The sequence below is a fragment of the Pocillopora verrucosa genome, chromosome 13 (genome assembly GCF_036669915.1).
Source record: "Pocillopora verrucosa isolate sample1 chromosome 13, ASM3666991v2, whole genome shotgun sequence".
Taxonomy (NCBI): domain Eukaryota; kingdom Metazoa; phylum Cnidaria; class Anthozoa; order Scleractinia; family Pocilloporidae; genus Pocillopora; species Pocillopora verrucosa.
This window is the reverse complement of record NC_089324.1, coordinates 4,462,575-4,479,655: the sequence shown is the minus strand read 5'-3', so window position 1 is coordinate 4,479,655 and position 17,081 is coordinate 4,462,575. Positions and strand designations below refer to the sequence as shown.

Sequence of the window (17,081 nt, the reverse complement as noted above, 5' to 3'; positions counted from 1 at the left end):
TTTTACCGTGGGCGTAGATCAATTCGAGGCTAAACAAATGTCACAAAGGGTGGAAATGTCTGTATTTGAAAATGTGCACAAGCATAAGATGATCTGGATTAAAGCGTTGTGTTCTGAAACTACGCGGCAAAAAAGCTCTCTGCGAATTGTCCCCAACAAATGGGTACTGGTACGGGCCAGAGAAATAAACCTGCAGAAAATTACAAAAGTATGGTAAAATGGCTGAGGTTGCTAGAAACCCCTGTATCTCGCATTTGTTTATTTTGCAAGAATCACTTTAACAAAAGTACATTTTTTTTACCGTACCTCAATTTTAAGACCTCATGTGCACTATTTTTCGTCAGGATTCATAATGGTGCCCGTTACGATTTTATTTCATCTCAGGCTTCTCAGGACCCTTGGATGAATAGTTTTGGAAATTGATAACGATACTCTCGTAACACTCCAATTCAGTCTTAATAATAGCTTATCTCACTTTGTCTTAGAAGAGCAAATATTTTAAAGCGGGGGTAAGGCATCTAAGTAAGGAAGGTCTTCTTAAGCATCTAATGTCTGTGAGAGTCGTAAGGAAGACCGATTGGACTTTTTTTTCGGATGTATCAAAATTCCCTTAAGTTATACCAAACTACAGTGGAATGCACCAGAAGGAATGCAGAATTAATTCTTCATCTTCCATGTTCCCTCACGTTTCATGCCCGTTACATGTAATAGTCACTCTCACACCACGCCTGTTGTTGCTTCTTGGTCAGCGGAGTGCACCTAAATACAGAGATGCGGTGCGTGCACAAACATGAGGATATTTTCAGTTTATGACAGAGACCAGACAGACGCCAAAATACTGACGTGTCTTGCTTCCATAATTCCGAGGGCCTTAAACGTGTCACCAGTCGCTCAAGTGGTCCACGCACGTTGCCGCTTTGTCCTGTGACTCCAAAAATATGCATGCAGTACGAACATACGCGGCAAAGCAAAATACTCTGATTCGTCCATATTAGATGACAGGCTCCACGCGACTCAAAGGACAATGGCTTGAACAACAGAAGCAACAATGTCTGAGAACTCCTCTTCTGAATTCAGGGCTCAGAAATGCGTAGATGACAGGGTTTATAGAAGAGCTAGATGTCTCCAAAATTATACACCAAAAATAAACTATGAAATAATATTCAGACGATAAATTTTCTAATATGCTATACACCTCCAGTAATAGCAATACTAAGGTTGGCGCATAGCAGACCACAAAAACTAGGACAGCAGCGACCATTAAGCGAGTTGATTTCATTTTGGCCTTAGCAACTGCCTTGTGAATTGTTCCATTTTTGCTTCTGTTCCATAAACTTACGACGATCCTTGCGTAGGCGAAAAACGTGTACAACAAAGGAGCGGCAAACGCCACCACAAAGTAGAAGGTTCTTGTAAGCTGATCTTTCCAGTCTGCAGGTAACGTGCAGTAGCTAATATCTCTACAACTTTCAGTGCCATTGTTTTCTTGGGAGCAAATTACTCCAGAGGAGCTCTTGACGCTGTACAAAAACGGGAGAGATGTTATGAAGGCGTAACACCAAATCGAGGAAACCAAGAATAGGAATGTCTTCAGTTTTCTGGGTGATAAGCTTTGAAAAGGCCGTAATACGTTTCTGTGTCGGTCCCACGCAATAGCAGCCAAACTACTAAAAATGGCCGCTGCAGAGGTGTAGCTGACGAGTACTGAAGCTTTGCATGATGTAGATGATAGCAAGAAAAGTGACTGGACTAGCTGTGACATCGGAATGACGAAGTGAAGCAGCAGATGGGTGAAGGACAAATGGCAAATCAAAAAGCTTGAAATATTTCGCCGTGCCTTACCACTTCGAAGCATGACATATATAACTACAGAGTTTAAAACTGCACCTGAGAAAAGCAACACGTAATAGATGATCAACGGCCATAGAGTAAAGCTTGCATGATTAAGATGCGTTTCCGAAGAATTAAGTGATACGGGCTTTGACCAGTTTGCTAACGTTTGATTCATTTCTTCGTAAAAGACCGTTGTCTTTCAACACTGACAGTTTATCACCTTCAAAGTACTTCGATCGTGATAGTACAGAGAGGACTGAAAGCTTGCCAGCAAAGAAATTGAAAAAAAAAACAAAAAACTATAAATTTACATTTTAGATCAAAATTATTATTTCTTTTTCATAATGTACCTGCACTAAAACAACAGACTTGACATCAGACAAAACGCGAGTTGATAAGCTGCTCTTAGTCGGAAAATAGGACCAAAGCGAGGTCAAAGCTTTTCCTTTTATTAAAATGGGTAACTTCCTAAAGAAACTATGGTGCTGGGTCAGTGGGTGGTAACACAAGATAATTGGGTTTAACTAATTTCAACTGAGTTGATGATGTAAATTGGACAACATAAAGAGTTTCTAGAGCTGACGTTACGAGCGTCAGCCCCTTATCAAAAACCTTCGTTAGCCCTTCGCTCTGACGAAGGGCGAACGCTCATAACATCAACTTGAGAAAGTCTTTTAAACGGTGGCCAATTTACATTAGCAACTCGGTTGATAAAACCAAATTACCGTTTCTGGTAAGCATGCATCCAAGTTTAGCAAGCCATTAAGGCAAATCTCCATTAAGTGTCAAAAGTAATCCAGACTGACGTAAGTTTTGTCTTTCAGAGTTCTGTGATTGGTCTGGAAAACTCGCACCATTCTCTCAGCGTAATCAGATGCAAAACAAGAACCAATCGCGACTTGATCACCCGCGTTTTTCCTGCGCTTCTGGATCAACAAACTCTACAGACTACGAGTTAAGAGGAATTTTGTTCTATCATGGCAAGCTGGTACGCGGTGTTTTGTTTAGGTTAAAATCCTGGGTACTGCGTCTTCTACGTTTAATTTGAACTCAGACAAAAAAGAAGCCAGAGAAATGCTTGAAACGCTTTTATCAAAATTATTACTTCCACTAACCGTTAGTTGAAAAGATTTTTGTTTACCTTTTAGCGCTAAAACGTTCAGATCATTTCTTTTTTCAGCTGTTAGGCAGACTTAAAAAACAAATATTATTAGGTAAAATAACAAATTTCGAAAAGATGAACCTTTGTCTTCGGTGCCACAAATAAATTGGCTCCTCGCATCATAAGATGTTCAATTTACATAAAATTCACTGCTAGCTTCAGGGTAAGAGAAACTCATTTGTCATATAGTTTTACCTGTGCAATTGATGATATTACGAATTTATCGTAAATTGAAATGATGAAGGCTTTTTTTGTGTCTGTTCTTAGCCCCAATTGAAAAAACCCTTTTTTCCCTTACAAGTTTTTCAATCTTTACGGATCAGAGATAAATTCTTACTTACGATCAAGCTTACCGGATGAAGTTAGGAGAAGAGCGATAAATACTGTTGGTAGTGCTTTGCGCCATTGTGCGTTATTAATTTGTGCGTAATTAATTTGTGCCTTTTCAAGTTATTTGTTGTCTTAGTTTTGGGCCTGTGTCTTTGGACCGAAACTTTCTGGATCTTTTATTGACCAAGATAAAGTTATTCTTATTCGAAAAAAAAAAAGCGGAAATTACCTGTCGTTCGATTCCTTCACAAATACATGCGGCGAAACCAGAACAAAATGTGTCTCGAAATTTTGGATCATTTAGGAAACGTAAGTAATTGGTCAAAATCAGCATAAAACCTTCACACTAAAATTGAGAAATTTTCAAGCAAGTTTCGAAAGTAATCCGGGAGTGCATCGGTCTTGCTTCACATTGCTCTGTGAAAATAACGCGTGTGACCAAGTCACAGTTGCTTTTAGCTTTGAATTTGGTTGGTTTTAGCTTGGTCGCTCGCGTTTTCCCGCGCTTTAGGTAGTTTCCCTGCTTTTACTTTGAGCTCTGATTGGCTTTGAATTTGGTTGGTTTAGAGGAAGTTGGCACATCTAAGAGTGAAATACTACAATTTTTATTTGAGTGTCTAATCTGCGTCGATTTGGCCTCACCCTGCTCTGTGATTGGTTCAGAAAACCCGCGCTTACTTCCCAACCAATCAGATGCAAAACTAAAACCAATAACGATTTGGTCATCCGTGTTTTCCCGCGCTTTGGGCAGTTTGCTTTCTTTTTACTTTTTGAAGTTCTCGTTGGTTCTTGAAGGTATTTTTGTTCCTTTCTATTAGTTGTTGGGATTACTGTGGTTTTGGTTTTACAACGCTCAACCGAAAAGTGCTCTAAAGCAAAACTAAAGTAATCCTGAACTCTCCATAGTAAAAATCTCTGTAGGAATGGTAAAAATATAAAAGAAAAAGAAAGGAAATTAATTTAGAAAGAAAATTAACTACGAAAACGAAATAAAATTAATTAAGACAAATCTACCTGGGCGGTAGTCGTATTTCTTTGTCACACAGCAAGTTCGGTTTTAATTTCTTACATTTGCGTTTAATGGGCAAATGTTTTTACTTCCTTTGTAGCAGCTAAATACACAACTGTACCAGACTTTTAATTTACCAAAACCAACAACTAAAAGCTAGATGTCTCGTGCATTTAAATGGACCTGACATCTGTCAACAATGGACTTTAATAACTGTCTCGCCGAAGGAACTTGTACGACAGAGAGTTCCTTAGTTTTTTTTTTTAAGGACTAAAAAAATCCTAAGCTCATCTTACAACGGCTCTTTATGTTATGTTATTAAGTAATCGTGTTTGATTTTTCTAAGCCACAACAAAAACTTCCTAATGACAAATACGCAACTGACGAAGCCAGTTAATCAATAAAGTTATTAAAAAACCTCCCACCGAGGTTTACCTTGAAATATTTTTTTAAGTTTTATTAGTGTCTTCGTTTTACATAATCATAGTAGTCTTCGAACAATTATCCTCTCATCATCATAAGCCTAAGACAAGAAAGTTGTGCGCGGGAACATCTTATTGACATTTTATTGACTTAAATAAAGAACTCATGCTATATTATCAAAAGTTCATATTCTGCCTAACTTCAGTGTAAACAGGAAGAAGCTTTTAAACAGAGAAGTTTGGCATTTGGAGTATTTTTCTGGCTTGGAACGTCTCTATCACATCTTCTTTCTCCACTTCCACCAACTAGTAAGCAACATAAGGTTTTAATCTGTTGAAATTTAATTACCAATCATTCCGCGCAATAACGCACATATTTTAAATCAAATTGGAAAAAAAATGGCTATCGAAAATAATAGATTTTTAATCATGGAAACATTATTTCAGTTGTTCTTGTCGGTCAATTGAGTGCTTGTCTTCCAGTATAAGGCTTTCAAGAGATAAATTGTAAACATTCTCACCTTAAATCCATTTTTGTCCTTTTTACAGGGCGCGCTTCTCATTTCCAAGATCATTGGTAAGCATTGTGACTACAGCTTGCGCAAGGATAATTTTCCTCGGCGGTGCAACCGGATTCGTTTTTGTACAAAACTCGCGGTTCGTGAGTGGTTTTACGGATATTTGGTTCAGTAAACCTTAACAAGGATAACAGATTTAAAACTGCAAGAGACAATGAATGCGACATTTGAAAGTTTCACTTCTAATAGCACCGAGTACTCCGGTCCGTTGACATATGGTTCTTCAGTTTATACAATTGCGGTGTTTTCTTGGGTTGTCTACGCTATTGTGTTCGGAGTCGGCGGCGTGTTTGACATTTTTGTCATCTTCGTAATGTTACGAAGTGGACAACTACGCAAAAATTTTGCCAGCTTTTTACTTTTTCATCTATCTGTGACTCATCTACTGTTTCATCTTGTAATCGTCATGAATTTTTACGGGGGTCTGCTTCATAGAGATATTCAGTCTTGTAAGGCGTTTGTCTTTGTCGACCGCGCATGCCCAGCCGCTATTTTTAGCACGTTAGCTGCTATTGTGTGGGATAGACATAAAAACATCTTACAGCCTTTTAAGAGCCTGATTTACAGACCCCTTCGTTCATATTTAATAATGACTGGAGTCATTTGGGCCTATGCTGTGTTATCTTCAATTTCGTTTGTTCACAGTGTGAAGGTACAGACTGTGAACTATTGTCAGACAGAAAACAACAGTGATTCATGTAGACAGTATATGTTCTGTGACACATCGCAATCTACTTGGCAAATTCAGCTTTCCGAGACGATTTATTTATTTGTGGCGTTAATCATGCCTCTTTCCTATATAGCAGTTGCGTACACAAGAATTGTAGTTCGCTTGTGGAACAGAAGCAAAAATGGAGCTATTCACAGCGCTGTGGCGAAACACAAGTCAAAATCTATTCGCTTGTTGGTTGTAGCCGTGTTTGGCTACGTTCTTTGCTGGGGACCAAGTATTTTGGGCAGCATGTTGGATAAGTATGAAGTTTTTGACGGAGTGCCTGGAGTGACGAAATATTTTCTAATGGTATGGTTCATGCTTATCGCACCGGCATCAAGCTCTTGTGTTAGTACTGCTGTATACGCATTTTTTTGCCCTGAATTTAGGAAAAATAGCATCAAATTTGCTTGTTGTTGTTGTCGTTGCTGCTATAAATCGTCCCGTAATCACTGGATTAGTCCCGATGACGAGATACGTTTACAAACGAGAACGTGCCGGTAAACTTCGATACGAAGACAGCAGGTCGATCAGAAATTAAGAAATATTTCCTTTCTTCAGTGGTTGAGCCCCGAATAATTTGGGATCCATGTCAGTGGTATAAGCGTAAGATAGACACGCCATGTTCGAAAACATGTAAAGCACCCACATAAGGCAACCTTCATACTTCAGTTGCATTGTAGAGGAAGATTGTAGGAGTACATTATGTTTTCCCATATTTAACGTAGCTAGGAATGAGGTCAAACGACTTCAGGACACGAAGCAGTATTGACTCTGAGCTTGAGACTGCTGTCGGCAGTTTTGTCTATAACTTATTACAGGACAATAAAATTTAAGAAATTGGTGTATAAGTTAGTCATAAATACAGAAAAAAATATGCATTTAGGTGATCAAACAAACATCTCTGTGACAAGAACATAAACTAGGGTTGTTGCAAAAGATTCTTTGTTAGATATTAATGAAGGATATTGTAGGCGGGTTGCACGCAGGAAAAAAATCCTATTAGGCTAATTCTTCCAATGAATATAAGGATAATGCCCCATTCACACCAAAGCTTAAACATGTTTAAAAGTTGTTTTGTTAAACACAGTTTAATTTTTTTTTTCTTCATAGAAACTATTTAACCGAATATTTTTGACTTGAATGTAGCACATTGGAAATGCAAGTTAGCAAGTACTTGAATCCAATGGAAAATCAAGTTTTTCAGTTCTCTGTTTATAATTTTCATTCAATGAAAACCAGTTTAACAAAACATGTTTTGCTGGTGTGAATGGGGTATAAGTTTCCAAAGAAAATTTGAGAGATCCAATGGGCGATCTACAATTTTGGAGCCTTGTTCTTAACGGTTCAATCGCATTTTTGTGATACACTACATAATTCACCGAAGTATTACCGCGCTTGTAAATAATGGTGTTGGAGCCGACTAGCGGCCGAATGAACGACATGCAAACTGATATTGATTAGGTCACGTGGCTTAGTAGCACATGGGTTTTGTCTAAGAGTAGTTTCGTTTCGGGGACTGTGAATGCTATGTTCGTTTGTTGCAGTTTTGTACTTTCCTCACCGTTTATCGCACAGAATATTTTTTACTGTAGGCGTAGATCAATTCGAGGCAACACAAATATCACAAAGGGTGGAAATGTCTGTTGTGCACAAGCATGAGATGATCTGGATTAAAGCGTTGTGTTCTACAATCACGCGTCAAAAAAAGCTCTTTGCGAATTGTCCCCAACAAACGGGTACTGGTACGGGCCAGAGAAATATACCTGCAGAAAACTAAATAAGTATGGTAAAATGACTGGGGTTGCTATAGACCTCTGTATCTCAATCCATTTGTCTATTTTGCTAGAATTACGTTAACAAAAGTACATTTTTTTTGCGTACCTCAATTTTAAGACTTCATGTGCACTATTTTTCATTAGGATTTATAATTCATCTTCATCTCTTCATCTTCGTTAGGATTTCAATTCATCTTAGGCTTCTCAAGACCCATGGATAAATAGTTTTGGGAATTGATGACGATATTCTCGTAACACTCCGATTCAGTCTTAATAATAGCTTATTTCATTTTGTCTTAGAAGAGCAAATATTTTTGAGCGGGGGTGAGGCATCTAAGTAAGGAAGGTCTTCTTAAGCATCTAATGTCTGTGAGAGTTGTAAGGAAGACCGATTGACTTTTTTTTTCTGATATATTAAAATTCCCTTAAGTTATACCAAAATAAAATGGGATGCACAAGAGGGAATGCAGAATTAATTCTTCCATCTTCCATGTCCGTTAATAGTTACTCCCACACCGCACCTGTTGTTGCTTCTTGGTCAACGGAGCGCACCTCAATACAGTGCGGTGCTTGCACAAACATAAGGATATCTTCAGTTTGTGACAGAGACCAGAGGACGCCAAAATATTGACGTGTCTTGCTTCCATAATTCCTAGGCCCTATACTTGTCACCAGTCGCTTAAGTGGTCCACGCACGCATGCAGTACGAACATACGCGGAAAAGCTGCTGTTCCGTTTATTGTTTATTTTCTACTCTGATTCGTCCATATTAGATGACAGGCTCCACGCGACTCAAAGGACAATGGCTTGAACAACAGAAGCAACAATGTCTGAGAACTCCTCTTCTGAATTCAGGGCTCAGAAATGCGTAGATGACAGGGTTTATAGAAGAGCTAGATGTCTCCAAAATTATACACCAAAAATAAACTATGAAATAATATTCAGACGATAAATTTTCTAATATGCTATACACCTCCAGTAATAGCAATACTAAGGTTGGCGCATAGCAGACCACAAAAACTAGGACAGCAGCGACCATTAAGCGAGTTGATTTCATTTTGGCCTTAGCAACTGCCTTGTGAATTGTTCCATTTTTGCTTCTGTTCCATAAACTTACGACGATCCTTGCGTAGGCGAAAAACGTGTACAACAAAGGAGCGGCAAACGCCACCACAAAGTAGAAGGTTCTTGTTAGCTGATCTTTCCAGTCTGCAGGTAACGTGCAGTAGCTATAATCTCTACAACTTTCAGTGCCATTGTTTTCTTGGGAGCAAATTACTCCAGAGAAGCTCTTGATGCTGTACAAAAACGGGAGAGATGTTATGAAGGCGTAACACCAAATCGAGGAAACCAAGAGTAGGAATGTCTTCAGTTTTCTAGGTGATAAGCTTTGAAAAGGCCGTAATACGTTTCTGTGTCGGTCCCACGCAATAGCAGCCAAACTACTAAAAATGGCCGCTGCAGAGGTGTAGCTGACGAGTACTGAAGCTTTGCATGATGTAGATGATAGCAAGAAAAGTGACTGGACTAGCTGTGACATCGGAATGACGAAGTGAAACAGCAGTTGGGTGAAGGACAAATGGAAAATCAAAAAGCTTGAAATATTTCGCCGTGCCTTACCACTTCGAAGCATGACATATATAACTACAGAGTTTAAAACTGCACCAGAGGAAAGCAACACGTAATAGATGATCAACGGCCATAGAGTAAAGCTTGCATGATTAAGATGCGTTTCCGAAGAATTAAGTGATACGGGCTTTGACCAGTTTGCTAACGTTTGATTCATTTCTTCGTAAAAGACCGTTGTCTTTCAACACTGACAGTTTATCACCTTCAAAGTACTTCGATCGTGATAGTACAGAGAGGACTGAAAGCTTGCCAGCAAAGAAATTGAAAAAAAAACAAAAAACTATAAATTTACATTTTAGGTCAAAATTATTATTTCTTTTTCATAATGTACCTGCACTAAAACAACAGACTTGACATCAGACAAAACGCGAGTTGATAAGCTGCTCTTAGTCGGAAAATAGGACCAAAGCGAGGTCAAAGCTTTTCCTTTTATTAAAATGGGTAACTTCCTAAAGAAGCTGTGGTGCTGCGTCAGTGGGTGGTAGCACAAGATAATTGGGTTTAACTAATTTCAACTGAGTTGATGATGTAAATTGGACAATGTAAAGAGTTTCTAAAGCTGATGTTACGAGCGTCAGCCCCTTATCAAAAACCTTCGTTAGCCCTTCGCTCTGACGAAGGGCGAACGCTCATAACATCAACTTGAGAAAGTCTTAAACGGTGGCCAATTTACATTAGCAACTCGGTTGATAAAACCAAATTACCGTTTCTGGTAAGTTCGTTATATGCATCCAAGTTTAGCAAGCCATTAATGCAAATCTCCATTTAGTGTCAAAAGTAATCCAGACTGACGTAATTTTTGTCTTTCAGAGTTCTGTGATTGGTCTGGAAAACTCGCACCATTCTCTCAACGTAATCAGATGCAAAACAAGAACCAATCGCGACTTGATCACCCGCGTTTTTCCTGCGCTTCTAGATCAACAAACTCATCAGACAATTTTTAGGGAAATAAAAGCAGCTACAAGAGATGATTTCTGATCTCCATATTTGGTGTATTTCAACTGTTTAAAAACCTCCCACTCCCTCCCATAAAAAGAAATATGCATCTTTTCATAAGAATGCATTTGTGATGCAGTCGCTGGCCGCTGTTTTTTTGCCTATAACAGCATTAAAGTATTAAGTTCGCGTCTTCGCTAGCTGGCTGTTTTTAATTCTGTTCTGATTGGCCGGTTTCGACTCATAATACTGAATCAGAATGCGCCCTGTTTAACGCAATTTGTCTTTATCTCGTGAAAGAGTTCAGTTGAACCATTTAGAGATTTGTTTGTATGTTTTCGCGCATCAATGTCAGTATCTGAGCAACTGCGCACCTACCCCTCCCCTAACCAAACAGCAGTCAACTGATAACAAGCTAAGGTAAATATTGGCTCAGGGAAAGAGTAGGTGCACCGTATCTCAGATACTGACATTGATCCATTTTCGCAGGGGGTAACGGGCCGGCCCCTAGTCACTATAGTCTTTTTCGCCCCCATTTGCTTCCTCGCACAGAGGTTTATTACCTATATATTACTAAACTTTGCCGATCAAACACCTTGGAAAATTGCTACAATTTACTCCAATACAAGAATCAGAATCGGGGGGGGGGGGGGGGGGAGGGGAGTGAAGAGAAGACGCTTCAATCTACTAGATTTCTGTTCTAGGAGATAAGTAAATTCATGTTGTGGAAAAAAAAAGAGAAATCATTGGTTAAGAAATCAATAGTCCCTACCAGAAGGAACTGCGTCTTCTATGTTTAATTTGAACTCAGACAAAAAAAAAAAGCCAGAGAAATGCTTGAAATACTTTTATCAAAGATATTACTTCCCCTAACCGTTAGTTGAGAAGATTTTTGTTTACCTTTTAGCGCTAAAACGTTCAGATCATTTCTTTTTTCAGCTGTTAGGCAGACTTAAAAAAAGTATATTATTAGGTAAAATAACAAATTTCGAAAAGATGAACCTTTGTCTTCGGTGCCACAAATAAATTGGCTCCTCGCATCGTAAGATGTTCAATCTACATAGAATTCACTGCTAGCTTCAGGGTAAGAGAAACTCATTTGTCATATAGTTTACCTGTGCAATTGATGATATTACGAATTTATCTTAAATTGAAATGACGAAGGCTTTTTGTGTGTCTGTTCTTAGCCCCTTACAAGTTTTTCAATATTTACGGATCAGAGATAAATTCTTACTTACGATCAAGCTTACCGGATGAAGATAGGAGAAGAGCGATAAATACTGTTGGTAGCGCTTTGCGCCATTGTGCGTTATTAATTTGTGCGTAATTAATTTATGCCTTATCAAGTTGTTTGTTGTCTTAGTTTTGGGCCTGTGTCTTTGGACCGAGATTTTCTGGATCTTTTATTGACCAAGATAAGGTTATTCTTATATGAAAAAAAAAGCGAAAATTACCTGTCGTTCGATTCCTTCACAAATAAATGCGGCAAAACCAGAACGAAATGCGTCTGGAGATTTTGGATCATTTTGGAAATGTAATTAATTGGTCAAAATCAGCATAAAACCTTCACACTAAAATTGAGAAGTTCAAATGAGTTTCAAAAGTAATCCGGGAGTGCATTGGTCTTGCTTCACTTTGCTCTGTGATTGGTCCAAGAAACTCGCACCACCCTCTCGACCAATCAGATACATAGCCTAAACCAATTACCACTTGGTCGCCCGCGTTTTCCCGCGCTTTAGGTAGTTTGCCTACTTTTACTTTGAGCTCTGATTGGCTCTTTAGTGTATTTTCCTTTCTCCTGATCGGCCGTTATGATTACTTAGGCTCTAATTTGCAAGGAACAAAACCTCCTCCAAAGTAAGAACAGACCAAAAAGTAATTTGGATGGAAAAGACGAATTCCGACCAAGTTTCGTAAAACCAAACCCAAAGCAAACACAACGAACCAAAGGATCAAAACAAAAGAAAAACTCCAATAAATTAAAACTGACACTCTACCTGATGCTCGGAAAAACGCGTGTGACCAAGTCACAGTTGCTTTTAGCTTTGAATCTGGTTGGTTTAGAGGAAGTTGGCACATCTAAGAGTGAAATAGTACAATTTTCATTTGAGTGTCTAATCTGCGTCGATTCGGCTATTCCGGTAAATAACATATATATTGTTTTTAAACTTGACGAAATTCTTTCCGAAAGAACCGGAATGATTTATGGCCGTAAATACGGCAAGATCTTCCATAAACTGAACAATTTTTGAGTGAGTAAATGGTAGTTGAAATAGAGGTGATGCAAATTTAAGAGAGATGCCTCAGCGAAACATTTTCATTTCCGTAACGATGAAGGTGATTTAAAAGGCTTCCAAACAAACATTGAAACATTATTTTTACAGGTATCTGTCACAATCTGACACCTGTCAATTAGAGAGCGCGCAAGAAAAAAAAGCGTAGGAACATTTGAAAACCAACAGAACTAGTTTGGCAAGGACTGTCACGACAATGTTTTCTTCAAAATCAGTCAATGATCTAACGGAAAGTATTATTCACTCTCATCGACCATTCATGTACGAAGATTTACCTCTGTTCATTAAGTAAACGGCGAGGAAAGTAATTGTGAGTAAATTCAATTTTTTTATTTTGAAGTTGTGAGAGTTTGCTCGTTTGTTTGCTGTAATGGCGTGTTTAATTCTGGTCTTTCCTTCACAAAAACTAAATTCGAACGGCAAACTCCAACGAGACACAAGGGAATTTAATGCAGCCTTTTCTCCAAAAATTCCTTCAATTTCTGTTGTGCAATTTACGGTACAAATGTCCAAATTGAACGGAATTGGAAAGACTCACCGGGAGCGTATATTTGTTGTAGAACTTAAATTAAAACTTTGCTCGCTCTTTCACTATGAACAAATTGCTCGAGAAAATTCAGATATTTTAATATTCATTTAAAAATGAATGAAAGTTCCATCGTTCAGTTTAACTGTAACTTTTTGAACTGGTACTTTTTGTGAACGATTAAAATTAATTGCAGACGGTTTTTTGGCCGCTTGTCAACTAACGTAATGACACTATTGTTTATACAAATTCATTCTGAAACCAATATTTTTCTGTCAACCAGCGCGATTTGATAGAGAAAAGAGAGGATTCATAAGTTATTTATCGGCTTGAGGTAGTGACCGACGTGTTTGCTTAAAAATACTGCCCAGCCGGAAACCGAGGTATATTTATGAAAAATGACGAAAGTTGGGATGTACTCGGCGACTCACGAAAGCGTTACCGTGGCCCGTGGGCAGAGATAGGAAAATACTGACCGGGTAAAGAACCAATCAGATTGCAAGATTCGTTACCGTGCCCTCTGAAAAAACAATAAAATTAATTAAGACAAATCTACCTGGGCGGTAGTCGTATTTCTTTGTCACACAGCAAGTTCGGTTTTAATTTCTTGCATTTGCGTTTAATGGGCGAATGTTTTTACTTCCTTTGTAGCAGCTAAATAAACATCTGTACCAGACTTTTAACTAAAACCAACAACTAAAAGCTAGATATCTCGTGCATTTAAATGGACCTGACATCTGTCAACAATGGGCTTTAATAACTGTCTCACCGAAGGAACTTGTACGACAGAAAGTTCCTTAGTTTTTTTTTTTTTTGAAGGACGAAAAAAATCCTAAGTTCATCTTACAATGGTTCTCTATAGTATCGAGAACAGTAATCGTGTTTGATTTTTCTAAGCCACGACAAAAACCTCCTAATGGCAAATACGCAACTGACGAAGCCAGTTAATCAATAAAGTTATTAAAACACCTCCCACCGAGATTTACCTTGAAATATTTTTTTGAATTTTATCAGTGTCTTCGTTTTGCATAATCATAGTAGTGTTCGAACAATTATCCTCTCTTACCATAAGCCTAAGCCTAAGACAAGAAAGTTGTGCGCGGGAACATCTTATTAACATCTTTTTGACATCTTCTTGACATCTTCTTGACTTAATTAAAGATCTCATGCCATATTATCAGAAGTTCATATTCTGCCTAAACAGGGGGAAGCTTTTAAACAGAGAAGTTTGACATTTGAATTATTTTTATGGCTTGGAACTTCTCTATCACATCTTCTTTCTCCACTTCCACCGACTGGTAAGCAACATAAGGTTTTAATTTTTTGAAATTTAATTACCAATCATTCCGCACAATAACACACATATTTTAAATCACATTGACAAAAAAAATGGCTATGGTAAATAGTAGATTTTTAATCATGGAAACGTTATTTCAGTTGTTCTTGTTTTTGCGCAAGTCGGTCCAATAAGTGGTGCTTGTCTTGCAGTATAAGGCTTTCAAGAAATAAATTGTTAACATTCTCACCTAAAACCCATTTTTGTCCTTTTTACAGGGCGCACTTGTCATTTCCAAGATCATTGGTAATCATTTTGACAACAGCTTGCGCAAGGACAAGTTTTCCTTGGCAGCATAACCGGATTCTTTTTTGTACGAAACTCGCGATCCGTGAGTGGTTTAATGGATATTTGATAAAACTCTAAGAGACAATGAATGCGACATTTGGAAATTTGACTTTTAATGGCACAGAGTACTCCGGTTCATGGACAGATGCTTCCTTACATATAATTGAAGTGTTTTCTTTGCTTGTCTACGTCGCCGTGTTCGGAGTCGGCGGCGTGTTAGACATTTTTGTCATCTACGTAATGTTACGAAGTGGACAACTAAGGAAAAATTTTGCCAGCTTTTTACTTTTTCATTTATCTGTGACTCATCTACTGTTTCATCTTGTAATCGTCATGAATTTTTTCGGGGGTCTGCTTCATAGAGATATTCAGTCTTGTAAGGCGTTTGTCTTTGTCGACCGCGCATGCCCAGCCGCTATTTTTAGCACGTTAGCTGCTATTGCGTGGGATAGACTCAAAAACATCTTACAGCCTTTTAAGAGCCTGATTTACAGACCCCTTCGTTCATATTTAATAATGACTGGAGTCATTTGGGCCTATGCTGTGTTATCTTCCATTTCGTTTGTTCACAGTGTGAAGGTACAGACTGTGAACTATTGTCGGGCAGAAAACAACAGTGATTCATGTAGACAGTATATGTTCTGTGACACATCGCGATCTAATTGGCAAATTCAGCTTTCCGAGACGATTTATTTTTTTGTGGCGTTTATCATGCCTCTTTCCTATATAGCAGTTGCGTACACAAGAATTGCAGTTCGCTTGTGGAACAGAAGCAAAAATGGAGCTATTCACAGCGCTGTGGCGAAACACAAGTCAAAATCTATTCGCTTGTTGGTTGTAGCCGTGTTTGGCTTCGTTCTTTGCTGGGGACCAAGTATTTTGGGCAGCATGTTGGATAAGTATGAAGTTTTTGACGGATTGCCTGGAGTGACGAATTATTTTCTAATGGTATGGTTCATGCTTATCGCACCGGCATCAAGCTCTTGTGTTAGTACTGCTGTATACGCTTTTTTTTGCCCTGAATTTAGGAAAAATAGCATCAAATTTGCTTGTTGTTGTTGTCATTGTTGTTGCTGCTGTAAATCGTCCCGTAATCACCGGATTAGACCCGATGACGAGATACGTTTACAAACAAGAACGTGGCAAACTTCGATACGAAGACAGCAGGTCGATCAGAAATGAAGAAATATTTGCCTTCTTCAGTGGTTGAGCCCCGAATAATTTGGGATCCATGTTAGTGGTATAAGCGTAAGATAGACACATCATGTTCGAAAACATGTAAAGCACACACATAAGGCAACCTTCATACTTCAGTTGCATTGTAGAGGAAGATTGTAGGAGTACATTATGTTTTCCCATATTTAACGTAGCTAGGAATGACGTCAAACGACTTCAAGACACGAAGCAGTATTGACTCTGAGCTTGAGACTGCTGTCGGCAGTTTTGTCTATAACTTTTTACAGGACAATAAAATTTAAGAAATTGGTGTATAAGTTAGTCATAAATACAGAAAAAGATTAGCATTTAGGTGATCAAACAAATATCTCTGTGACAAGAACGTAAACTAGGTTGTTGCAAAAGGTTCTTTGTTAGATATTAATGAAGGATATTGTAGGCGGGTTGCACGCAGGAAAAAAAATCCTATTAGGCTAATTCTTCCAATGAATATAAGGATAAGTTTCCAAAGAAACTGTGAGTGATCCAATGGGCGATCTACAATTTTGGAGCTTTGTTTTTAACGGTTCAATCGCATTTTTGTGGTACACTACATAATTAACCGAAGTATTACCGCGCTTGTAAATAATGGTGTTGGGGCCGACTAGCGACCGAATGAACGAAATGCGAACTGATATTGATTTGGTCACGTGGCTTAGTAGCACATGGTTTTGTATAAGAGTAGTTTCGTGCCGGGGACTGTGAATGCAATGTTCGTTTGTTGCAGTTTTGTACTTTCCCCACCGTTTATCGCACAGAATATTTTTTACCGTAGGCGTAGATCAATTCGAGGCTAAACAAATGTCACAAAGGGTGGAAATGTCTGTAATTGAAAATGTGCACAAGCATAAGATGATCTGGATTAAAGCGTTGTGTTCTGAAACTACGCGTCAAAAAAGCTCTCTGCAAATTGTCCCCAACAAATGGGTACTGGTACGGGCCAGAGAAATAAACCTGCAGAAAATTACAAAAGTATGGTAAAATGGCTGAGGTTGCTAGAAACCCCTGTATCTCAACGCATTTGTTTATTTTG

The 17,081-nt window shown here is 38.4% G+C and overlaps 1 protein-coding gene across 2 annotated transcripts; it reads left to right on the top strand.

Annotated features, from left to right (window-relative positions):
- Window positions 1-12,772: 12,772 nt before the first annotated feature.
- LOC136277820 (pyroglutamylated RF-amide peptide receptor-like) lies at window positions 12,773-16,288 on the top strand. Of its 2 annotated transcripts, none has more exons than XM_066160542.1 (2): window positions 12,773-12,993; window positions 14,764-16,288. In XM_066160542.1, exon 2 carries the CDS (start codon window positions 14,918-14,920, stop codon window positions 16,013-16,015), a length of 1,098 nt encoding a protein of 365 aa, XP_066016639.1. In that variant the 5' UTR covers window positions 12,773-12,993; window positions 14,764-14,917; the 3' UTR covers window positions 16,016-16,288. The 2 variants fall into 2 exon arrangements, with proteins under 2 accessions (XP_066016639.1, XP_066016640.1); XM_066160543.1 differs by lacking the exon at window positions 12,773-12,993 and adding an exon at window positions 14,423-14,507.
- Window positions 16,289-17,081: the final 793 nt, after the last annotated feature.

Coding starts and splice junctions, on each gene's coding strand:
- LOC136277820 (XM_066160542.1), top strand. CDS start 14,918: ATGAATGCGACATTTGGAAATTTGACTTTTAATGGCACAGAGTACTCC.